This window comes from Poeciliopsis prolifica, unplaced genomic scaffold (assembly GCF_027474105.1).
Source record: "Poeciliopsis prolifica strain line A6 unplaced genomic scaffold, Auburn_PproV2 SCAFFOLD021, whole genome shotgun sequence".
NCBI classification, from domain to species: Eukaryota; Metazoa; Chordata; class Actinopteri; order Cyprinodontiformes; family Poeciliidae; genus Poeciliopsis; species Poeciliopsis prolifica.
This window is the reverse complement of record NW_026562396.1, coordinates 6,944,125-6,969,786: the sequence shown is the minus strand read 5'-3', so window position 1 is coordinate 6,969,786 and position 25,662 is coordinate 6,944,125. Positions and strand designations below refer to the sequence as shown.

The 25,662-nt window shown below is 42.1% G+C and overlaps 1 protein-coding gene across 10 annotated transcripts in view; it reads right to left on the bottom strand.

The window, feature by feature from the left end:
- Positions 1-25,662, bottom strand: part of neo1a (neogenin 1a) — a 190,933-nt gene that overhangs the window by 80,594 nt on the left and 84,677 nt on the right. For all 10 annotated transcript variants that reach the window (XM_055044947.1, XM_055044949.1, XM_055044944.1 and 7 more), the window contains 2 exons: positions 4,414-4,689; positions 2,566-2,716 (listed from right to left, as the gene is read on the bottom strand). In XM_055044947.1, coding sequence (XP_054900922.1) covers positions 2,566-2,716; positions 4,414-4,689 — 427 coding nt within the window. The remainder of the gene's footprint in view (positions 1-2,565; positions 2,717-4,413; positions 4,690-25,662) is intronic.

The window sequence follows — 25,662 nt, the reverse complement described above, 5'->3', positions numbered from 1 at the left end:
TTGAACCGACGGCTTCGTCTCTCTCCTACACGCCGCCTCCGAGGAGGAAGAGGCCAACGCAAAGAGACCAGACAGAAAATTCCTCTGATGTTCTTCTTAATTGCCACTGTTGCATTAAAAAAATAAAAACTCCAAAGAAACATCTTGAAAATGGGTTTGCTCCACAATCTGTTTGTGTTCTGACGGCAAAAGGCTGTCCGTCCTCTTCAATATGGCCAAGGTTTCCCTGATAGTTCAGTATGCTTGCTAATTACCCCCACAGACGCCCCAAGAGGGGAGGAGTATTCGCACTGGATGTTATTTTCTAATTAATACAAGGTAGATTAATAAGGACCATTTTAGCCGGCTCCCTTTGGAGGTCAGAACACTTGCAGACAATCAGAGTCATTAAAGACGTTTAGCTTACGTAGAGTCGTGCTTTGAACCGTCAGCTCGACGGGCTAATGACATTCTCGCTCACGCCACACAGGAGCCTGGCGGCTAACAATGTGACAACCTTACATTTAATTTCACTTAAAGCACAAATCCCCATCCGGAGCTGGATTTAGATAAATGGGCCTCATTTCAACCCCGGTTTATTTTTTTGTTTGTTTGTTGTTTGCTTTTTTGCATTGACCCACAAAGTTATTATGCTGCAGAATTGACAAACTAGGGGTGAGGTAAACAAACTCCTTTCTTAATTGGTGAGAATCAAATTTCCCACGTTCAGCGCTATTTTCTCTGTGGACGTTAAGTCACAGCGCCTGAGCTAATGAGAGCCAGAGGAGCGAGAGCACACTCTGCCTCGGCTCTTTATTTGGGAAGCTTCCCGTCAGCCGGCCACCCGGCAGCACCGGTCTCCCAGATGAAGCGGCTCCGTTTGCAAGTCTAACTCTCTCCCCGCCCCTCCTCCGAAGTGAAGGTCTTGGGGGAAGCAGTGGCAGAAAAGCATTAACACCTCTGGGCGCAGGCGCCAGGACAAACTGTTTAGCTTCTTATTTTTTGGGGGAGGCCAGAAGCTCTGGGAGCAAAAGTGTTAGCACTGCTGCTGATTTTCAAAAACGAGATTGAATGGACCAGAGTCTGGCTATGGACTAATCGCAGGCTCTTACTGGGTGGTTCTTATATAAGTGACCCTTAAATATATTTATACAAGAACCCTAAAGTACAACAGAAAGAAAACTCTAGCTATCTTTAGCTAATGTTTGGGGGACCCGGTTCCTCACTTTTGCCTTTATTCACGGTCGCGAAGCAGCAACACAGTCCTCTCATACTTGCCAGAGTATAAAAGCCGATGTATACATCCAATATGTTGATCGATGTTCCAGTTACTACTACTAAAAGGCAGCTCTAAACACGTCAGGTTTAGCCTGAATTTAATTCAATGTTTCAGCAGTTTTGAAGTTTTCTGGACGTTTGTCCCAGATTAGAGGAGAACGTTAACTGCTGGTCTAGACGACGAGAAGCAAAATATTTTTCCAAGGCAAACCGTCAGTACTCCTGATGATCTTTTTTTTTTAAACTATACACAGCACAAAATATGTCCAACCATGGGAAAACTGGGAACAATTTTCCTGGTTTGGCATTTTGAGTTAACAGATTTGGATTCTGTCTTTTGCAACACATGAAAATTAACAAGCGTTTCTATGTTTACAGGACTTTTCAGGGTAACTAATTACTGTTTTTTATTTTATTTTATGACAGCTCATATAATTTTGTGCTCAGTGAGAACCACTGGATTTGTTTTTGCATTGTAATTTTTCTTGTGCCTCCCTTTCTGATCACAGCCTGATAGAAATTTGAAGAGGAAAAGGCAAAAGCAAATGAGGCGGATTAGCAGCGCTTGCTAGCAACCAACAGATTAATCCAGGACATGTTACTGTCTGTGTTGCCGGATATTGAGCCATTAGAATATGATGAAAGTCATGAAACTGCCTTATAGCCACAATGTCTTCAGTCAGAGGTCTCTTCAGAGTTGTTGCAACACTGACTGCTACCATAAATTTTTTCCTGTATGAGTTACAGAAACATTTAAAATGTCTTTAGGATGAACAAATTTTCTTTTTATTGAATTCATATAAGTATAATTGCCACACTCCTGCTGGCCATTGTGATCACAAACCTGTACAATTCTGACTCTCATCTGTCTTTTCCTTTGTTGCATTTTTCCCATTGCTTTTTTTTTCAGCTTCAGGATCTCAACCAATAATAATAATAATAATAGGTACATCAAGTGTGAGGTTTAACACCAGTAAAAGAACGTGCATAGCATGCACCGCACTAGAAATATAATATCTTATCTAAAATTGCATTGAAGCGCTCTTCTTGCAAAAGTGTTATTGCACAACATGGATGTTGCGATAACAAATGTAATTTGATATATTGTGTAACTCCACTGCCTAGTGTGTTTCATTTTATCTGTGCTGCTGTAGCAGAGAAACTTTCAGGATTGCTATCAATAAAGTAACTATTTTTTTCCCCCCTGCATAACTGAATAATTGTGCAAGAAAATTTAACAACCATCTTTATAAAATCGTTCAGGTGTTAAAATGTACGTGTTGATGCAAGGGAAATGAGGTTTGGTACCTTTCCTCCAGCGCTTTGTCTCCAAACATCCAGCGGACGTGTGGTGGGGGGTAACCTGTGGCCAGACACGGCAGCAGCACGCCAGCGCCCAGCAGCTTGGCCACAGACGCAGGCTGCACCAGGAACTCCAGCTTCCTCTCCACTCCAGGTTCTTTGGAAAAAACAATAAATGTTTAGGGTCGAGAGAGAGAAAAAAAAGAGAGAGAAGTGAAGTTTAAGAATGATTAGTAATAAACTTCAAAAGAAGCCAGGAAGGCTGAATAAAAAATTAATTATGTTTCAAGTCCGAGTAACATCAGCAATAACGACGAAGTGTTCGGTAACAACCTGAGTCCATTTTATTTTTTTTTTACACGGTAGCGCAAACAACCATAAAGACCTAGAACGAGGCTTGTCGCAATAAGCAATAAATCAATAAATAGCATGATAAATTAAAACGAGTTTCAGTAATTTGCATGGTTTATCGCTTTTCTCCTTTCTCTCTCTTTCTCTCAAGGACAGTTTTGTTCATAGTGACTTCATAAGTCATTTTAGTTGTTGTTTCTGTTGCTCTGCTCACTTATTGTGGATATTTAAAATGTCTTCCAGTTCCAGTGTTAACTACATTTAACACTGTAAGACACTTATTTTCAACAGAATAAAATGTAAAGTTTATTGATTGCTGAAAATGTGTTCTCGCGTCATTATCTGTCTCAAAGAAAAACATTACAGGTTATCGCAATAACTTGTGGAACAATTTATCGTCCAGGCCTACATAGGGCTAAACATTTTGTAGGTCAATCACTGCCCCTCATTGGAAACTTCTTCTTAGGCCCATTTGGAAAATCTAATTTCCTCAAACGGTTTCACGAGGTCTCTTCTTACACGAATTCATCTACGAGCGAACAAAGGAGGTAGAATCCCACAGAGGTCTTATTGAAGTCAAGAGTTACGGCCTCCAATATCTCCTCTGTGCCGGTAGGAGGTCTGGCGTTTAACAGCACAGTAAATAAACCTTCTGGAGGGGCAGGAGGAGACCCTGCCTCGCCGGACTTCAGCGTCTCTTTGTGCTACAAGTGAGTTACTGTTGCATCAATTCAACTTAATAGGAATCAGTCGGCTCCTTTTAGCATTAAACCAGTTCTCACCCTGGTCTTCGTGCTAAAAGCAACAAGCAACATAAAGGGAGCACAATGGATTTCTGTAATTAAACAATAAAACTGGAATGTAAAGTTGCAAGGAAGATACTAAAAAAAACCCATAAATCAACAAAAGGCTAAATATTTCAATCAGAGAGGAAAGGTAAGCAATAGTGCACGGCAAGGTTTCCCTCACTGTATTATAAGCCTGGCAGGCTTTTCTTGCATCCAGGCTAAGTATTGATTATTTATTTATTACAGTTATATATACACATGAATCTAGACCAGAAACAGTGACTTTGGTAGAATGCTTGGAAACGCAGTACGGTCATTATGTGAACACATAGGGATGCTGGGTAATGTCTTCACTGGTCAACATGTTAACAACTTCAGCAGATAAAGTGACAAGTCACACATAAAGGATGAAACACGTTTGGGCTCTTTGATTAAGATGAAACAACTTGACTGATATTTCTTTTAATTGTGTTTTTTTATGTTTGCTTTTTACAAGCCTTTATAGTTGGTGTTTAGTTTTGTTCATGTTGTCTTTCAATAACATGTAATTGCCTAGTGATATGTTCTGTCAACTCAAAAGCAGTAGGACCCTGGATGACCGCCCTAGTGCCCTCACCACGGGGATTAGCAAGTTTTCTGGAGGGAACCTGGCGTGCATCACAGTAAGAAGGATAAAAGCTTTTATTTAGGACCGAGTCTCAGAGTTTGACTCCACCTGGGATGGTCTGCAGCGGGGCCTCGTCGCTGGACTTGGAGGAACCCACGTTTTCCACGACGCAGCGATAGAGGCCGGCGTCCGTCTCAGAGGCGTTGCTGATGACGAGGGCCCCGCTGGGCAGCTGGATCAACCTGTCGCTCAGCTCTAACGCCTCCTTGTCCTTCTCCCAGCGCGTGAAGGGAACCAGGTCCGAGTTGACCTCGCACGCCATCACCTGACTGTCCCCGACGTGGACGGACACCGGCGATGGCTGGCTGGCAAACCGGGGAATCCCTAAAGGATGGGGAGAAACAGGAAAAACAGGGTGAATGAGACTTATTGTGCACCGAGGGAATTGAGACAGACTTCATTTCCCGCTGTTACAGCAGCAACTTTCTGACTGTATTCTGTGTAATTTAACGTAGCAGCAGGGGAGCTTCGCTCTGAAAGATTTTGGGTGGCCAAATTCTAGAGCTGAGCAAATCTGGAGTAGTTGGTTGCTGCAGATGGATGATTTCTTGACCTTTTAGGGTAATTTTACTTCAAAGGAAATAGCATCTTCTTAGAAGTGTGGAGACTTTGATTAGGATGAAACAACTGAAATGTAACGACTTGAAAAAACGTAATGTTTTGTTGACGTATTTTTGTGTTTTTATGAAGCCCTTTGAAATGCCTTGTTGCTGAAAGGTGCTAACAAATAAAATCTGATTGAATGATGATTGATCTGAAGTGTATAAAAGTACAATACCGATTCCCATTTATCATGGTTCTTTTAATTTTGGAAAAGCTAGAACCATAACTACTGACCTGCTTTACTCAACAGCAATTCTTACAAGCCAAATAAGAAGAAAAATAAATAAATCAGCATTTACAATGTAGAAAATGTTGGCCTGTCTTACACTATCGTAATCTTGCAAGATTATGTGTGTTGTATGCACAATGATCTGTTTTCTGTAAAAATAAAACAACAAATTTCAATAAAACTGTCATTTTTTAAGTTTATTCTTGAGCACATGAAATAAAGTCACAAGAAGTTTGTTTTAAAAAATGGAATAAAAATGTTGACATTTTTGTGGCCCCACATGCAAAAAGTTTGGACTCCCTCAGTGTAAACAGTAAACTGTGGGTGGATGGATTGCGAGATGAATAAACAGATATAGATGGATTATAAACAGTGGACAGATGAACATTAAATGGACGGATGGACAAGCGGATAGAAGAAAAGACGGACAGGTGACGGGTGGGTGGAAGGAAGTTTTCTGAAGAATGAAATCAGAAATAAAGTGTGGAAATATTGTAGCTGTTTTCATAACCATTCATATTCAAATTCGTAGGACAAAAACCCAAAACAAAACAGGTGGATCCTTGAACTTGACACAGGATTCCACGCAGGTAGAAATGAATTAAAATAACAAAAGCAGACAAACAACAAATCCTTCAGTTCATATTCAGAACACTGTCCCAAAAACCACAGAGGTCAAGAGGTCAGCTCATTTAAACACACTGAAGATCCTCAAAATAAACATAAGCAGCCACGGCTAATGCTAATCAGCCACGCAGAGACACGGATACGCAGTAATTATAAAAATCTCTTGCATTTAAAGGCGTCCCAGAGTTCCTTCAAAGCAAACTGCGGCCAGAGAAGAGACCACACTGTGTGGAAGAGCGAAAGTTAATAAAAATAATGATGAAAACGTCCGTCCTCCTTTTATTAGCCAGGCAGAGGAACGAGCCTTTGTTTTGGGAAGTGAAGCGGGCCTCTCAATCAAGTGTGAAAAGAAAACCATGCTGCGTTATCACCCCAGGAGAGGCTCTCGACTTTCTGAGCCGACCGCGGCCGTCTCCTTAGCAACGTGCGCGAGAAGCGTCGGGATTAAGCCGCGTTGCGGCGGATGAGAGGAACGCCGGCCGCATTTGGCGGAACGTTCATCTGCTCGCAAATGCAACTCTGTCTCAGTGATGCTGAGCGCTTGCTGAGTGATGACTCGGTGTCTTCACCTCCCCCAACACCTCTGGAGCAGACATCACTCTGAATCCCTGCCAAGAGTGACTCCAGGGTGAATTACACTTTTAGATAAAACCCTCCGCCCCGCTCACTCTCCCCCGGCCCTGCAGGATGTGTGCAGCTTCTCTGGGTGTATCTCAGCGCGGCAGTTCGACTAATATGAGCTTTTCTGATGCCAGGCTCTGATAGTTTTGTGTCAGAGCTGCCAATCACCTTGCTGCATAATCACGGCAGCGAAGAACGACCTGAATTATTTAGATTGGAGACGTTCGCGCTTTTGTTCGCGATTAACAGATGCAGCGCGATCCACGCGTGGATTTAGAAGTCAACCGATCAAAAGATTAAAAATGATGATCTGAATTTATTACCGTCACATGCCGTCCCACACTCTGTTTTTTTTTTTTTAGACTGCATGGAAAGTGTCTGAAACCGTTTTAAATTCTTCATTGGATTTATAAAAGGTTTCAAGTCTTGACAAAGATTCTCAACTGCATTTATGAGGTCTGAGCTTTAACTGGGCCGTTGGAAGACATGAGCTGAATCATTCCTCGCAGCTCTGGCTGGAATGTTAGGATCAATTTCTTGTCCCAAATAGTATTTTTGTGAAACTGAGGCACAAGCAAAGAGTCTCCACAGCATGATACTGCCACCACCATGTTTCACAGAGGGAGCTGAGGATCTCTGCCGCTCCTCCAGAGTAAGTATGAGCCGCTTCTTGGTTTCTACTCTGCATGAGGTCCTCTTTCACTGGCCTGCGCTGGATTATATTTAGGGGTGTCAGAGTAAAACAGTATGTAAACAAATTAGGGCTGAAATGATTCCTCGAATGATTCAAGTCTCTTGATTGTTATGATTTCTCAAGGAAAACGTATCTGCCTTGAAGCTTTGTTAAATTATGAAACGCACCGTGTTCCGCCCGGATCATTATTTGTGGTGCGCAGCGCTCTTATTTCCGCCTCTGAAGGGTTAGCAGCATGATGTTGAATTGTGTGGCGTTTTGTCAGGGTCTGGGGGAGAAATAAGGATTGCTGAATTTTGCAGTGCGATGGTTGGAGTACGACAGCTTTTGTGGTGTCAGAATCAGGTCATCAGGGTTTTGGAGCAAATGATAGAAATATCAAAGAGAAAGAGATATCAGATTCTTCAGATTATCGTAAAAAATACCCAAATACGTAACATTCACAGCTCTAAACTTTTATTTTGCTGGACTTGGGTCCAAAAACAGCTTTTTGATTTGTAATGATTTAACATATGAATCACTATAAAAATCCTAAGTTTTGTGGAACAAGATGTGAAAAAGTTCCAAGGTGCATGAAGATTTTAGAAAAATAAAACTGTTTAAAACACTAATTTTATAGTATATTTCAATGCTTTTCATAATCCTTTGACACTCACACAATAGCGAGAGCCTTAGCTCTTATTGTTCGACGGACAAATAAAGACAAGTAGCCATTTTTCTTAACAATAACGTGGGATAATATTTCTTAATAACGCCACCTGCTGACTTGAATTGCCCAATCTTTCGTATTCTTCCATAAACAAAACATCTTTGTGTAAAACGTCTTACTACGTCGCACTTCGGCCTAAGCGCTTTATGGGTGGGAGTTATAAAAATCTACCAGCAGACTGATGCCTCCTCCAGAGATCAAACGCTGCTGCATCACACCATCAGATTGGTGGTCTCGTCGCCGGGTCTCCAAATCGACTGGCCCTTTGTCCCTCCTGGCTCATCTCGTCTCTCTGCTGTGCGGATGTGTGCAGAGCTCGGATCTGCTGTTCAGTGGCAGTCGGTTTTAATGAAAGCGCTGTTACGAATGTACTGTGTGCTAAACTGTACATCAGCACATTAAGTTGAGGTCAAGACAGAGCGGAGGGAGAGGGGGATAGAGGGAGCGCCCAAGCCAACGCCATCGATTCCAATTAATCACAATTCTCCATTTAAATCGACTGGGCTGGGAGCTTCATTTTCCACGTCCTGGCTCAGCACATCTATTGAACAGAAGTGCTGTGCTGCCAATCTCCAGTCTCATCACCGGGGTGTGAAGGAACCAAATAACTCCAGCGGAGCCGGGTCGTCTCTGTGGTCGAAAGCGAAGGGACGAAGAGAGTTCATCGGGTCCTCTGTTTGTCAGGACGAAAGCAGAATTCGATGATGCCGATGTCGCCGGTGGATTTCTCCAGAATGCCAAGTGTTTGGTCTAGTGAGGATGGAGCAAAGGGCATAGAATCGGATGTTAGTCGTGAGATCTTCCTGCGTGGCTTTGTCTGCGGAGCTCATAATCATATGCTAATGAAGCAAAGTGTCCATCACCGGACGAAGATTAGCAGAGCGGAGCGACGCCACAAAGCGCAACCGACCAGCGTAATGCCTGTATACCGCCGCCTCAGCGCAAACACAAGATACACTAACACACAAGGATAGGCATGCACTTGGAGCGGCTCCTGCTGTTCTTAATTAAAATCAGGTATGGAATAAAAATGAGCAGATTAAAGGAATAGGCGAGAGGCTTTAGGGATTTCCTCCGAGATCCAACTGAACTAGTAACTGACTGCATAACGGTTTCCTTTCACCTTGGATCTGCTCTTTGTTGCCTATTTTTCTACCAGAGTCAGAGTGGATAATTAAAAAAAAAAGTCAGGCTTATTTTCAAATGAGCATATGGAGAATCTGGACTGTTTTAAGAAAGAAAAAAAAAAAAAAAACCTTTTCTGATGCAAAAATATATTATGACATATGAGGAAATACCGTCCAGGCAACTCGGAGATATTTTATAGATAAAAGCCGGAATGAATCAACTAAACGGAGCAGTTCCAGGCTCTTTATGGAGGCGGATTTTACCCATTAATTCAACATTTTCTATTAACATATAAATTAGCCTGTGGGACTAATTAGAGGGAAATTAGGCATGCATTTTTTTTTCCTTTCAAAAATTAATTTGTTGATGGATTTTATGTAAATATTTACTATCACATGTGCTGCCAATATCTTCCGACTCTTAATTAGATTAAGATGTATAAACGTGATAAAAATCCATACATGACACGAAACAGTAAATCACTTCCTATGTCAAATGTATTCAATTCAACATGGAAAAAATGAGCAGATTCTTATTCTTAAGCAGGTCTTGATTTTGATGAAATCCAAACATCGGCGGTGAAAAGCTGCAAACACTGTGAGACTTAAACACCAAGTACAGAACCGGGCTCGGTCTAGTTGTGACACAATGCGTCACAACTGGACGCCTTGCAGGAAATTAAAGTGTTGCAATCCAAACCACTCGAATACAAGATCAGTGCAAGGATGTTTCCTGCATCTGGACGTCACAAGTCAAGGCCTGATATCGTGTTAAGACTTCGGTTTAAACTCAAAGTGCGTCTGAGCAAAAACGCTGGAAATTGTCAGGCCGTTTCAAAAGACAGTGTCTTTTGTTTGAATATGATTTGATTTTTGTTCATTTTTGTGTAGGTCATTTCACCCTCTTACACCTTTATAGTTTTAAATGTTTTATGGTTTTTTTGGGTTGAAAATCTTGTAGGAAATTACAGAGCCATTTTGTCCGGGTTGGAAGGTGATATTTTCATACTTACTTTCACCAAATGATGTAAAGCGAGCTTTTATAATCTACCCACAATTTGCTGTAAGGAGGTATTGTTGAGTCATTGTTTCTTTTTCGACTCAGCATTCACAACTGCTGGTAACTCCAGTCACATAGAGCAAATGACTGCTGAATTTGAAACCTTCACTACCTCAAAGCAAACAACCTGCTTACACCCAGTGAGAATTAGCATACAGTCAAGGTTATTTTTTTTAAGCTAGAAATTAAAAAAATTCTAATAATTAACACGTTTTGGATTGTTTTTCTAAACTAAAATGTGTTAAAATGTGGCCAATGACAAAATAATCTCTGCAGCAAGCAGTGAGTAATCACACATTTGGTATATTTCCTTTTAGACTGAAAGGTTTACCACCCAAAGTGAATTCTAATGATAAAAGGTCCATTCTATCGACCTTCAATGATTTGGGGCTTTTTGTCAGTCCACAGCCATTAATGGAAACGGTCTCGTCACCAGATTTGACATTTAGTGCTCCTAAACAATTAGGAAGAAACAAATCCCAGAGGAGAGCCAGAAAGGCCCTCCTGTCACGCATCCATTTATTGCTCCCCTTCTCCGCCTCGCTCAATCCAACAAATTCACGCTCATTCTCCGGGGACTATTGAAAGTCATTGGGAGAAATGTGGGAAATCAATACCTGAAATTGAAGTACACAAGTCAGGCTGAAGAAAAGTGGGGACTCTTGAAAAGTAAATTAAAACCCTTCTTGTCAAAATAATTTCTGGAAGCACTGACTGTTACAAATGTGCTGGGAGCGTAAATGCCGCAATCTGAAGGGTGCAATAATAACACCCTTTTTGTCCTCCGTTATCAACACATCTCGTTCAGTTTGGCAACATGTCCACCCAAAGACAGATAATCGGAGTGTTGTGGGTGTATTTATGAATTTGGCAATAACGGACAGGGCCAAATGAAAGCTCATTGGCCAGAGAAAATACCCTGTTCAGTCAGAGAAGTCACAAGTTCAACACCAGTAAAAGTTCACGCAAAATCCTACTAGCTGTTGGTGATGTAGTTTATATCACAAATATCTAATAGTGCAATTTAAAAAAGACAAAGCCGACTTACCAGTACATTTTTAGCCAGAACTCTGAGCTTGTTTGAAGTCACTAATTTCTTTATATTGATTAATAAAATACTAGCAAGTGAAATAATCTGACAGTGAAACTTTTTCATCAATATTAAGGTATTACTGATCCACAACACTGAACTAGAAACTAGACCAAAAATACTTAAGATTTTGTATTTTTGCAGTGTAGATTCAATGAATGGGAAGGTGAGAGATGGTAAATTTAAATATACATTTTAAATAATGTCTGAGTGATGAAAGTGCTGTTTCCAATTCTATGTACTTTTCTCTTTAGGTTTTCCACAGAATTTGGGATCGAGAAACTGAGATAAACATTGGAAAGAGGTCAAACTTTGTGTTTATTGTTTGTATATCTTATATATTGCTCACTCATGTTCAGTTTTCTGATAAAGGCCATCATTATTGATAATTCAAAATGCTACTTCAAAGCGCGACTTAAATGAACAGACCCACAGCATCACACATCTTCTTGGCAAGAGGTTCTTTTACACACATTTCACCTTTTGTTTTATGTCTGTTGGTAAAAAACCTCAGTTAGTCTCATCTGACCAAAACACACGATTTCAATTACTGACCTAACAAAGTTAGCAAGTTCTTCACATTTACGCTTGTTGTGAGCTGAGAGAAAAAGGCCTTTTCTTGGCACATCCTCAAATAACCGGTTGTCGTGTAGATGGCCTCTAACGGTTGTGATGGAGACGTGGCAACATGCCGCCCCATGATGCAGTTCTGCAGCCGAGTTTCTCTTCGGCTTCCATTTGACATCCTGCTCACTGTGGATCTGAACACATATCTGTATATTTGCCATCTATGCCGTATTTAAAGGAAAGCAAAGGAAAGCTTTGCAAATAGTGATATTTAACTGACATGTCTGATGGCGTCAAATGTTTAACATATTTCAAATGTTCATTATTCAGGTTTCATAAAACCCTTTGTTTATGGTTGCAGTTTTCTTATTGGTAGCTGACTGAGCAGCCAGCACTGGCCAATGAAAAAGAAAACATTCACTTGTGTTAGCATCAAAGAGGCTAACAGCTGGCATGCTTAGGCTGGTCACCAACCACAATAGACACATTTTTGTTTGTGTGTTGTTTTTTTTCTAAATAAATCTTCATAAAATAAAATGGTTGACATACAATATCTTAAAGCCCATGCACCACTCGGTTTGGAATTAGTTTTTTTTAACACTATTTACTGAAATCCAACTTGATATCAAGCATAACTATTAAATATAAAACCTAAATGCTCAATATTATTGAAGCTATTATTGTGTATGAATATTTTTTAGCCTGTGCATGTCATTCATTAGCCTCTCTAACGCTAAGAACAACCAATCAGTGCTAATGGGCAGCAGAGGTATTGAGTGATAGCCTGTATGCTGAGTCTCTCCTCTCCAATGTTAATGCTAATGCAAATGTGTAGCCTCCTTCCTATTAGCCCACCCTGGCCTCCGAGTTACCATTGGCTACAGAAAAGCCTCCTGTAAAAATGCAGCCACTTCTGGGTGCACAAGTTTTAATCTCCACCCTCATGCTGTGTCATACTTTTCAATTAAATAATTGAAAACATAAGGAAAAAAATGGAGCATTCCTGAGCTTTTCAATTGATACACAAATGCTCCTAATCTATATTTGCAAGCCTCCATTCACGAGCACAAACATCAGAAATCAAGTTAGTGAACACGTTTCTTTTTAAATTTCCTCCACTGCATCTGCTGTCAAACTTTAGATGTCATTTTAAAACCTCCTGAAATACTTGAAGGCGTTGCCTCCACATAAAAAAAAGCCATAACACTGTTGTCTCTCAATCAATTTTATTAATGGCTGTTCAGTGGTTGCAATTCTTATGAGGCAGGTTGTGCATGCTAAATGGCTCTGCAGCAAAAAGGAAGCTTGCTGTTGCCGCTTTCGGTGAGTGGATGATTTCCTCGCCGCTTATCTGCAATGTCTGAGTGGCACAAATGGTAGAAGTAGCAGCAGACATGTCTGACAAGTGATACTGTGGCTGTTTCCTAAAATACACACAACCTGCCGCTTTCTCGTTTCAGTCAGAAAAAGAAATGTTTGCAGACTTTCCCGACTGTAAAAGGCGTCGGCAGCCTTCATCCTGCCAGGGGGTGATAGGTGGGAGGTCTCCCAAGAACGACGAGAAGCAAAACAGGATTAATTAATGAATGTTGCATTGGAATCTATTAAAGAAGTTGCAGAGTTTATTCATCATGTATGATGCCTGACAGGCCTGACACACTGAGGAAATAATGACATGCAAAGGGCCTGATTGTGTCATCTCAGCCTATTAGTCTGTTCTACCAGCAGGGCGGATGATGAAGAGTGACTGCATTAAGTGGGTAACGCAATGTTGAGTAAAGCATAACACAGTCCAAGACAATGACTAGGAGTAGTATTAGCACCTCTTGAACTTTCAGATTTAGCCTTTCTATAAGCCTAGATTTTACTGTATTCTTTTGCGTGTGATTTCCCAAAACTAGGGGCGGGCATTTATCGTATCGTTCATCATTTATCGTGATAAATTTGACCACGGTGATGATGATTAAACCATGTGTCAGGTTTATCTGTTTGTCACAGACATACAGCACTCTAAAAAGGAAGTAGTGAAAAGTCTTCGTGTCACTTTTATTGCTACAACAATAGTACCACGAAATACTGCGATCAAATTTGAAGTCCACATTGTCCATTCCGAACCAAAACAGAGATGAATTAAAGCTTCAGAGCCAAACAGCTGCCTGACAAGATAAATAAACTCAAAGAAACTGGTGCCTTAGCAAATTGGGTAATGAAAACCCCGGAGGTTGAACACTAGCCTGATTGATCCATAAAGGCATGCATATTTTCTTGATACACAGCAGCTTGTGATCTCCATGCACACCATAGAAACAAACATAAGATGAATAAACAGAGTTCCACTGCAGCCACACAGGGAAGCTTGTTTTAACCACTGGGCTGAATAAATGGCTCTTGGATGCAGGAGATGAGGGGAAGAAGAAAAAAAAAACATATCCTGACCTCAAACCGTGTCTGCGAAGGGAAAAGTAAAAGCATCAGAGGCCAGCTGGTGTCCAAGACTGACACACCATGTTAGGGTATATGAAACAGAAACTCACTGTTGAATACAAAGCTCCAAACAGAAGCTTACTGAAGTGACAGTGGTGCGATCAAAGGCTTGATCCGCAGCCCAGCTGACTCCTTTAAGAGTGCTCGGCCTGAACCTCTCCGCAGGCGCTGCAGGAACGGGGAGGGAAGTTTGGGAATGCTACACCAGGCTGCGCGAAGGCCAGATGTTGAACAAAGAGCGACCTTCTAAACATTTATGACAATCAGGGGACTTGCTGCAGGGCGCAGCTGCAGTTTGGAAGAACAGCTGAGGAGACAATTTCTCTCTCTCTCTCTCTTTTTTTCTTATTTTTTTTTATTATTGCGACTCGACTCAGACAAACAGACAGCGTAGAAAACCGCTCCAAATAAATGTCACCAAACAGTCTCTTTGTTACACTTGTTACAGCTGTGACAAGGAGCGCATTCACTGAGCCGAGTTTCAGAAGCCAGAGAGAGCGAGAGACGAGGAAAGGAACAATAAAATCCCACAATCAACCGAGTGTAAATGAGAAGCGACACGTCGGGGTGAGATTGTTGGCAGCTCCTGATTACCTGTTGTGAGAACAGACAGGTGCTAAACCGTGATGAAGGGTGACCAACAGATACACCACCAACAACACAAAGCTCATGGTTATCACGTCTGCTTTTCGATTCATTTCAGTTCCATAAACGTGTTTAATTAAATGTGTTAATCGATGTGGTTTACGTACAATACAGTAATGCTAAGTTCATAAATGTTGCACATTAAGACAACTGTCAACATGTTTGGTTTGGCTTTTCATTTGGATTCACCAACCCTTTATTGAAAATGACTTTTCTCCATATTTTGTCCGTCCGTCCGTCCGTCCGTCCGTCCGTCCGTCCATCCAAAGTTAGCATTTGCGCCAGAGCTAAAGGGTTATTTCACTTTCTGTAATTCATCGATCTCGTTTGAATTTGAACAGATCTGACATTAGAATAAAAAAATAAAACAGGTCCAACCTGAAACAGATAACTATATCCCTCACATGCCTCATGAAACAGATTGCTTTGGGAAAAAAATTAGACGTGGGTCATTTTCACTGATGTTTTTTACTTTTGGGCCACCATTACAGTTAGACGTGCATAGAAGTCCAAACAAAGGTCCAGTTAAAACCTAGACAGAAATATCCAACACTGACTCCAACTTCTTTAAAAGGCAGCTTAGTGTTTATGAAACATTTACTCAGTTTGTAAAAGCAAAAAAAAAAAAAGGGAGAATTTTTCAGTTTTCCCCCCAAAATCTGCAAAGACCAAAGTTTTGTTTGATTAAAGTCAAGATTTTGCTCAACTGTTTAAATCCACCTGTCCTGTGAAAAATCCTATCATTTTCCCCAGCGGCCATATCGGAAGGTATGCCCTGTATCGGACATCAAACAAGAAGAAAGGTCTGAGGGAGGGGAAATTTTCACTTTTCAAGCCAAGAAGCACTTTGGGACTAAACCTGTTTAACACCCCAGAGTATCTAACCGAGGAGCCCTTTTCATTAAAGCTAATTGAGTTGTAGCTGAAACAATACTGATTGCATTAGGAACTTTAATCGTGTTAAAGTGTCTTATTTTATTAAAGGGAATTTGGCTCAATCTTGAGCCATTTTGGAGCCTGACCTTCGTCAGAGGTCGTTGCCAGGGGAGACCGTGGGAGAGGACATTCCCAGGCATCCTCCCACAGATAAGCACACACGCTTTCCATCTCACCTCCCTCCTCTCTCTCTATTTCTTATCAGGTAGAGGGAGAAGGCTCGACTGAGCATGCTCCAGCATCACAGGTCTCGCTTGAGTGATATTAAAGCGACTCTCAATCATTCGCAAAATGAACTTCCTCTCATCTTTCACGGGGCGTTCTCTTCAGGTCGGAAGACCTCCAGCCAAAGCTCATCGGGTCACCCAGATAAACAAAACAAACGCACCCCGTCCTGCGAGATAAATGGATGAAACCTCCTCACATGGCATCTTTCCATCACTTTGACCTCCTCCTTCCCTCCCGGGCGGTTTCTAATTCCTCGCGTGATTCCAGGACTCGACATCCATCCTCCTCTATCGGCCGTCCTCTCCTCCGTTCCACCTCGCACATTTCAGGGAGCTCTGGTTGGTAAAGAGGGAGCGCGCGGCTGCCGGGTTTCTTATCTGGCCGCGTTGCTGGCACATTTGAAGATGCTATCGGGGTCAGCCCCCGTTGCTCTGTTTATGCTCCAGCCCCAGCAAGAGCAGCCTGACAGGAAATGAGATGGATGGAGGATGGCGGAAGAAGAAAATGGGAACATCTTCCTCAGCAGAAATGATGGAGTGAGGAGCAGACGGGGCAGACAGGCCTCATAAACATGTATAAAGCCGAGAGGCTCGACAAAGCCGGAGGAAAAACAGAGAACCACCGCAGTGCAGTTATTTAGCCAGATTTATTTTCCGTTAACTCCGTTTGCAAGGTTTATCACTGATCGGTCAACACTCACAAGAAAATCCTTTACACTCTAAAAAGATTTTTTTTTTCCCTTAAAAACCTTCCCATGGGTGTCTGCTTCTTAAATATACGAGACTGCAGCTAAGGGAAGGAAATAAAAAAACAAAAGCAGTCATTGCAAAAGCGAGATTAGGAGATGGAGGGCATCCAGACCTCGGCCATGTGGGGAAATATTCCCCAGGATTTGGAGACCTTGGTTACAAGGCAATGAACCGCAGACACAAAGAGTGAACCTTGCTGAACAAAAGGCATACTCTTAACGTTTTCATGTTTTATCAAGTCAACTTTAATGATTAAAAAAAAATGTACCATCAAAAAAATCTGAAAAACTATTTCAGATGAATATTTTAAAGTCTTTCTGTTAATTATGAAGATCTTCCATTCAGGTAATGAGAAGATCACATTAAAATAAGAATATTTCTTCAGAAAAACTATTTTTTGAAACTGAAATGGCTTAATGAAAAGTACATTTAACACTTCTTTATTGGTTGTTATTTTACAGTTTGCTATTTTCACAAAGTAATTTTAATCCAACAGACGAGCCTCATCAGGAAGCATTTTCTAATTTAATGAATACGACTGTACAAGAAAACCTAATAGGATCTGGAGAAGTTGAGTTTCTACCTTTCCAGCAGGTGGAGACCCTAAACATACAGAACTAAAATAGAACAGTCTGGATAAGATTTTTTTTTTGTGCTAGAGCAGCCTAGTCAAAGTCCAGACTTAAATCCAATGGAGAATCCGTGAAGACGTGAGAAATTTGATCGTCACAAATACTCTCCTTTTAGTTTCCTTTAATTGTTCCACACAAGAACAATCCAATAGATGTGTAAACAACTGCGTTCTCCTCTTTAATTCCACGTCACGTGAAATCCCAATAACATTTCTTAAAGTTTGCAATCGTAACGTCACTAAATCAGAAAGAAAGTTCAAAGAGTTGAATTACCTTCCCAAGTGTTGGAAATAGGAGCACTTCATCTGGATTGGTTTAAATATTCTATGGTGTGTCTGATCATTTCCTTTGTGAACCCATATCCGCACACGATCAAACTCGTCGTGTTCATGGGCGTTCGTTCCTGTCCGCTCTGCAGAGAGGCAGCTTGAGAGCAGCAGGTGCTTCCGAAGACGCAGCTGCAGACGGAGGCGGCCATGTCGGTCACCGTGGCCAGGAGAATTCATCATCGTTTACCTCGTCAAGAGGTGTGACAGCGTGGCAAATTAGCGCCAGTTAGCAGCTCTTTTCCCCCACCGCCATCTCCACACACAAATGAGGTGTGTGTTTTTGATCGAAGTTACCGATCAAACACACCAGTGTTTCAATGTGTGTAAATAAGTTCACAGGTGGTTCTGGAACATACTGGATGTACATAAAGTGATACTTAATTTACAAATCTGAATACGTTCTATTAGAGCTGGACAATATGTCTGAAATATCTATATAGGTGTTTTATAACAGTCGATAACTTTCAATATTGATAATTATTGATTAGTTTTTTAAAATTTTTTTATATCTGAAATATTACCCAGCTAGTGTCATGACGTTTCCTGTTTCATTCACAGTTTCACACCGTTTTTTATTTCTTATTTTTAAGCAGATATGAAGCAGCAAAAACTGAAACTGCTGCTGCGCAATTTACTCAACAGGTTGTTGCTAGTGATGCCACCAACCTTTCTTAGCTGGCCATAAGAGGCTAAGTGGCTAAAGCCATTCCTCTGCCTACATCTCCCAGAATGCTTTTGCTTTGCGGTTCTGGATCGGAATTCAGTGAATATTCTCTACACATTGAATATTCCATCAGATGTACTATCTATTGACACTGATCATGTGCTTATTCTGATAGATATTGTTTTTCATTTACTGGCCAATCATACAATTTGGGTCATAAACATAAAAATGTCTGACCAAACTAGAATATAACAAGATGAACAACAAGTACAGGATAACATTTAACTTATAAGTTCCATATTTGTGTATTGATTACAGCATGACAAAATGTAATGCTTATTGCTTGTTTCACAATGGGTGACTGCACGTCGTAAAGCACTTTGAACTGCCTTGTTCCTGAAATGACGCATCTGTCACAAATGAAAACCCTTAAACAGCTAAAAAGAGGTCGGCCCTCTCTGTGTCTATGTGAGAATCTCTTTGGATGCTCCAGTGAACGTTGGCAGCAGCGTTCACGGTGAGCGATCTGACACGATCAGCGCTGCAAATCTGCCCGTGTAGGCGTGAGATGCAACGCACCTTCAGAGTTCATTAGATACGTCTGGAGCAGAGGCAGATGCTGCGAATGACAGAGTAAACAATCAGCAGCAAACACAGACATCAAATACAGCAAACACGCTGCTGCGCATGCCGAATAAGCTGCTGGAGGGCGGGGCGCGCATCTGGATGTTGATCACAAACCGTGAAGCAACAATGTGCTCTGGTAACGTCATCATTCCAATTCTAATTTTTGTTCATTTAATGTCAGTCTTTTTCTGTTAAAACTGCACGAGTCGGGGCAATGGGTTCTGAAATGATCTTGTCAAGAGGAGTGAACAGGACAAAGTAACACCGAAGGCTCTGTAATCAGATATTCAACACTGATGGAAGCAAATACAAAGGATTTCCAGAACATCTGGATCGCCCGGGAGAATGGCGTCACCAATTACCTCGGTCCATCTGTGATGAAGCGCCCTCAGTCAGAGCAGGTGCCATAACGAGTGTCCCCGAACAGAGTCGGAGTCTAATGGTTGATAAACTGCACAAACAGATCGCCTGCAACATTAAAAACCACTGAGAGAAGAAATGATGAATGCTGATCTTATTATAATGCAAGCCAGCCGGTTCATAAAGGCGCTAAGGGCTTGTTTTAATGTCCGTATGTTGCGTGGTTTAAAACCTTTTAAAGCTTCCCTGTAGCCAGGGGTCGGCTCCCCATATTTGCTTACCTAAGATCCAGACAAGGGGGAAATCAGACGTCCCTCTACACCACTGGTCTCAAACTTCGGTCCTCAAGGGCCGGTGTTCTGCAACATTTAGATGTCTTCCTGCTTCTGCACACCAGGCTCCAATATAAGCTCATTAGCAGAGCTTTGTAAAGCTAGTGAGGCAGTTTCAACATTTAATTCAAGTGTGGAGGACAAGGGACATCTATAAGCTGCAGGACTCTGACACTCCACACTTCTCTTTTCGCATTGGAGGATAACTGTGTCCAGCGCAGGCAATTTCCAGCAAGTCTCACAGCGTAGAACCGGTGCAGTGCATATGTCACAGGCAAATGTTAGCGACAGGGTCAAATTTAAAATCTCAACAGAGTCCCAAACCTCCAGGAAGAAATAATTTCTCAATAACCTTCTGGTTGAATCATAATCAACCATTAAAATGCACAACAATTTTTAAAGATACCATTATACTTCCTGTGGTAATCAAAGGGGCTGATCGACGTCTGAGTCGCCACAAAGGTAATTAAAAGCACCTAAGATCTGGTTTGGAAGCTGCTCTTTGAACTTGAAGAGGCCAGGTCATTAAATATAAAATGGACAATACAGGAAGAGAAAACTAAGAGACAGATTTTATGTTCTCTTTACTTCAAAAAGCAGCTCGTACAAGGAAATGTTATTTATTCAGGATGTTTAGGGGGTTGCATTTAATGAAAAAAATAAAAACGGTGAAAAATGGGTGTCTCAAGCAACTTAATTATAGCTAAAACATTTGTCATGTGCTCATAATTAAAGTAATTAGGCAGAAGATTCAGAATAATTCCTTTCAGAAACGACTTCGAAAACTTGTGTTCATGCAGCTAATTACTAACTGTTAATTAACATTTGATCGCAGAGCAGAAGTTAATTTGCTCCAGTCGCTGTTTGTTTATGATGCTTTGTTTTCTTTTGTGTTGTTTGGGTCAAAATGTGTGAAGTCGGGAGACCCCGACTTGGATTCCTGCATAATATTAAGTATGTGGCCTAATAAGAGTTGAAGTCAGAATCAGTGAAAAGAAAATCTCAATCATCTAGATCCCAGAGTAAAATGTGGTCCAGACCCTGAAAATCACGGTTTATAACTGCATGCAAATCTATCGTTAAGTGTAACAGTGTGACGGTGCGTTGACTCCAGTAGACCGGCTGAAAGTGTGTGAATAATTAGGGGGTCAAGTCCACATTTCAGTCGCTGTCATTGTTGTCGTGTTCCTCAAACCATTGCTAAACCATGTTTGCTTTGTGCTAGTGTGCATTCAGAGGCTAAAGTGATCTCTTTCTATGTAAGGATGTATATTAGAAACACCCAAAATATTGGTATCAGCCAATGTTGGTCATTTTTTAACTCATCGTATCTGTCTGAAAAGTAAAACTGTCAATACTGACTTCAATCTTTTTGCCATTTGCGGAGGGGAAGTTGGTTGATCTTGTTGAATTTTTTGGTCATGTGACCAAAGAAACACAACGTTGACAACAATGCAGTACAGAATAATGAATAGTTGAGTAAAAGAAATTTATTTTACTATGTTGAAAGGGTGGGAAAATGCATATAATATCAGAACATACCTGTTATCAGACGTAGCTGTGATATTAATATAGTCATCGGTCCAAATGTTCATATGAGTGCATCCCTACTGTGTATGGTCTACAACAATTCTTCAATTTGAACATTGTTCAAAGCATCACACATTCTCTACTGGCTTACCCATAATGCATCCTGGTGCTGCATGTTCCCTGGATAATGGACAACCACGTTATGTCAAAGAAAACATGATCTATCAGACCAGGCCTTGTTTGACAGTCAAAGTTCAAACCCTCCTGTCTGCAGGACTTTCATGATCCCTTGATGATGAGAACAAACAAGGCTGCTCATGTTCAACCCATGTGCAGGAAAACACCAGCCTTCGCTGTGACATGTTGAAACACCTACTGCCATTTTTCTGAGAGCATGCTTTGTTATTCAGGCCAGGTTTGATGCTGACAGACGCAATGTTGGCATTTCTATAGTAGACAGAGGTCGGTATGGGCATACTGACTAGGCCTGCGGCAAGGCAGCTGTATAGCCAACAACACCTTCCTAATAGAAGCAGCATCAACTTACTCACCAATCTCAGCAATTGGGTCTGTTGAACCACACAGGCCAAGTCTTCACTCCCCACATGCATCATTCGAGACTTGGCCGCCCATAACTCTGCTGTCAGTTTCCCACTTCTCCTTCCTTAGATCACCATCGATAGATCGTAACCTCAGCAGATTGTGTAACCCCACAGGAACTGCAGTTGTGGATGTGCTCGGAACCAGCTGTCTAGTCATCCCAATTTGTTAAACTCCTACAGATCCTTATGCTTGCCTGTTTTTCCTCAATCCAACACAGAAACTGAGGACAAAATATTCACTTGATGTCTCACCAACAGGTTCCAGCATGAAGAAAACTGGACCTTATTGGTGAATATCCTCAACATTGAAATGCTTTGTCTGAGCTTGCCTTGTTTTCACCAACAGTAAATGGAAGCTAAATTGCTATCTGGGAGCTAAATCGTAGCACTCAAAGGGGAGGATTAAAGCACAAAATTGTAGCTACTCGTTGGAAAAGAACATGCTGCTGCAGACCTCTCTTAATGATGGAGCGTTTGAAAACAGAGAGGGTGCAGATTGCTGACCTCTGACACAACAGGATGCAATCTACTGTAAGAAAAGCTACTCTCATAGCGCCACACATTGATGTGATCAGCAGGGGGGAGACTTCCACTACACCACCGCAAGCCTTTATTCTTTATTAATCACCCATCAAGCCCCATCAGGCTCAGCTCAGACGGTCGAAAGCCTCCGAAATCCTACGTCCACATCCCAGCGAATCTGACACCGCGACAGCTTTCAGCCGCTGATCAACAGGCCCGTGACGGCGGTGGGGGAAAGGGGAATGTCTGCACCCGGTCCCCGGGGCCATCACATGTAGAGTTCAGGGCAAGATGAGAAGGATGCGCACACCCACACACACACACACACACACACACAACGTAAGTCTGAACTGCTCATGCAAACAACCTATCACTTCCTTGCTTTCACACTTTCTTTTTTTTCTTCCTTTCACACTTCGTCTGCGTTCCTACAACTCCTGTCTGCATCACACGTCATGCCTGTGCACATTAAGACGGAGGTGCTGCGCCAGCAGGCCTGAACAGGATCCGACAGCTCCCACCCAACAGCCTTTATTCCAGGGCACGTTCCAGTCGCTATTAAATCTCACCTTTTGTATTCCCCTCTGCCACAGAGGAATACTCAACAACCACAATTCCTTTTTCCCTTCTTCACGTCACCTCCAAGTGAGGATGAAGGAAGACTGTCAATTAAGATGAACTCAAATGTTTGTTGTAGATATGAAAAGCATAAAAACAGCATTTTGAAGGTAGTAAAACCTGGTGAAGCGAGACACACGCAGACCGAGTGGAACAGAAGCGAAACACTCTTCGAAACTTGATCGGGACCCATTTCGGACGCAAGCCGGACCACCCCTCAGCAATGCTGCAAAATAAGTCGATCCATAAATAATGTTGGTCTCCCAAGCATAAGAAACCAAGATGATCACCAGCTGAGCACTTCACACTTTGCTTTCTTCGGTGCTCTCCATCTGCGCCCAAGGCGAGGACTTCTCTCGGTGCGTTGCGCGCAATGAAACGCACCATATTTCTGCACCCTCAGCACCAGCCAAGGGAAGTAAAATATGCATTTCACACATGTTTTATTTACATGGAGAGCTAATAGAAGCTACCCATAGTCACACGTTTTTACTCACACGTTGCAATTCACGCATCTTCAATGTACTTGAGTGGGATTTCATCTTATAGATCACTGATGGTGAACTAGAAGGAGAATAACGTGATATTTCGCCAAGGTAGATGAACTCAATTGTGCGCAACATTTTTATGTTTCTTATCCTCATCCTAATCAAACTCCAATAAAATGGACTGATGTCAGTCGTCGTTCAGGCATAAATGTTGTGAATATGTCTAAGGCCCTTAAAGTGGCACAAATTGAAAATAAAACCGGATCCAAACCGGACAGGTGACCAAAAATAGATGAAATCTTTTCAAGGGCAGGGCACAAGAGGAGTCACCTTGAGTGTAAAAACTCTGACAGCACCGTGTCAGTCTGGAATAAAAGTGCGGTCTCTGCTCTGTGTCTGATGACTGAAGGTGCGTTTCAAAGGATTCCCCCGAGGCATGGAAGAGGGGGAAAAGGGAGAGAGTGCGAGGGAGAGGGAGGGGGAATTTGTGAGAGTCAACTCTCTTTTTGGGTTCAAAAGCGCTGTGAAGCCCAATTTACCTTTGAAAGAAGGGGACGTTTTCATATGAAAACCCTGAAACTAACTCCTACACACAGACCTGGATGAGCACTCGTAGACTGAAGGACGATGAGGACTGTGGGTGTAAGGAGCGGGACAAAGACGGCGAATTTTAATCAAGGAGAAGAGGACGGACAGAATACTCTCAAAATGCAGATTAAGAGTCGGCTGCTGAAGTGATGGATTGGTGTCTGCGCTGTTCCACAGCTCAGAATGAAGCTTTTAACCCAGTTTTCGAGTGACATTTTTCTACCTGGCACTAAGCACCACGCCCACTTTCTGCAGGGAAAACACCTCCTCAAGTCATCTATTTAAGCCACAAGACCGTGAGTAGAGGTCTTTAAGATTGGAAATGACACAGGCGATTTTAGATTTGGATGTGATGCAATCGCTTAGCAGTCGAATGATTGATTTCAAAAATCTGCCACTGCAGAGGCATAGCGTTGACGCATAATCGCATATTCAAACTGGCGGGTGTGGAAAGTGCAATCTTTAAGTGTGCGATCCGGAATTTACACCCTCACATTAAATTTGGGAAACATATCAAAAACAGTCAGAGTCATTGACACATGATCGAAGGTTTACCAGATGATGGGCACATCCGAAATGCGTGGCATGCCGCGATTATGCTAATTACATTCAGGCAGACATTTCAGAACAGATGGCTGCGAGACAAAACATTCAATCTGATTAGCACGTCACACCAGCAGCCAGATTCTTAGCAACACCTAAATTCCCTCTGTAAGGTCCACAATCATAATGGGACCATTTAAAGTAAATCTCTGACGATAAGTGTGAAGCCTTGATCAGTGAGCGCCGCGTGCGCATACACATTGGGAACACGGCCGGGAGATGACGTCCAGCTTCACACGCAGGAATCAAGAGAGTGTTGGGAAGTCATTAGGAAAGTTTCTCTTCATTTGCTGACTGCAGCAGTCAATAATAACTCTCATTAGCACACAGCGGTTGCAGCGGCGTACTGCAGAACAGGGCGCCTGGGCTTGATTGGAAGCAATGCTTTGATCTGAGATGCTAAATTTGGCTTCTTTGTGGTGAAGAATTCCGATTGTGGATCCTGGCAGGCATTTCAAGAAACTTCATCAACACCGAAAAACTCTGCAGATACTTAAGCAACAATATGTGCATCTGAATCAGAACCGAACTGGTTTGGATCGAGTCAGATCACAGTGGAATGACTGGATTGTGTGTACAGTCATGGGAAAACAAATTCGTCCATCTCGTCATTGTTTGAAGCTGCTTGTCCTAGCAGGGTCACCGAGGGTCACTGGGCGAGAAGCAGGGGACAACCTGGACACGTCCTCAGTCCATCACAGGGCAGCACAGGGACACGCAGGACACTCAACTAGGCACACACACACACAGGCAAATTAGAGAGACCAATTAACCCAACAGATGTTTGGTGATTGACGGAGTACCCAGTGAGAACCGACACAAACATGGGGAGAACATGGAGACTCCACACAGACAGGATTCCAACCCTTGCTGGAAGGTGACAGTGCTAACAATTCACAGCTTGGAATGAGCTGTGCAGCGTTAGACCAATGCATCACTTTGAATCTTTTCTGTTTCCTGTATCTCATTACAGATTAGCAGCTGACCTGGAGGTCATTATCCTGTCAGTGATCCAATACAGGTCAGGCTCCCA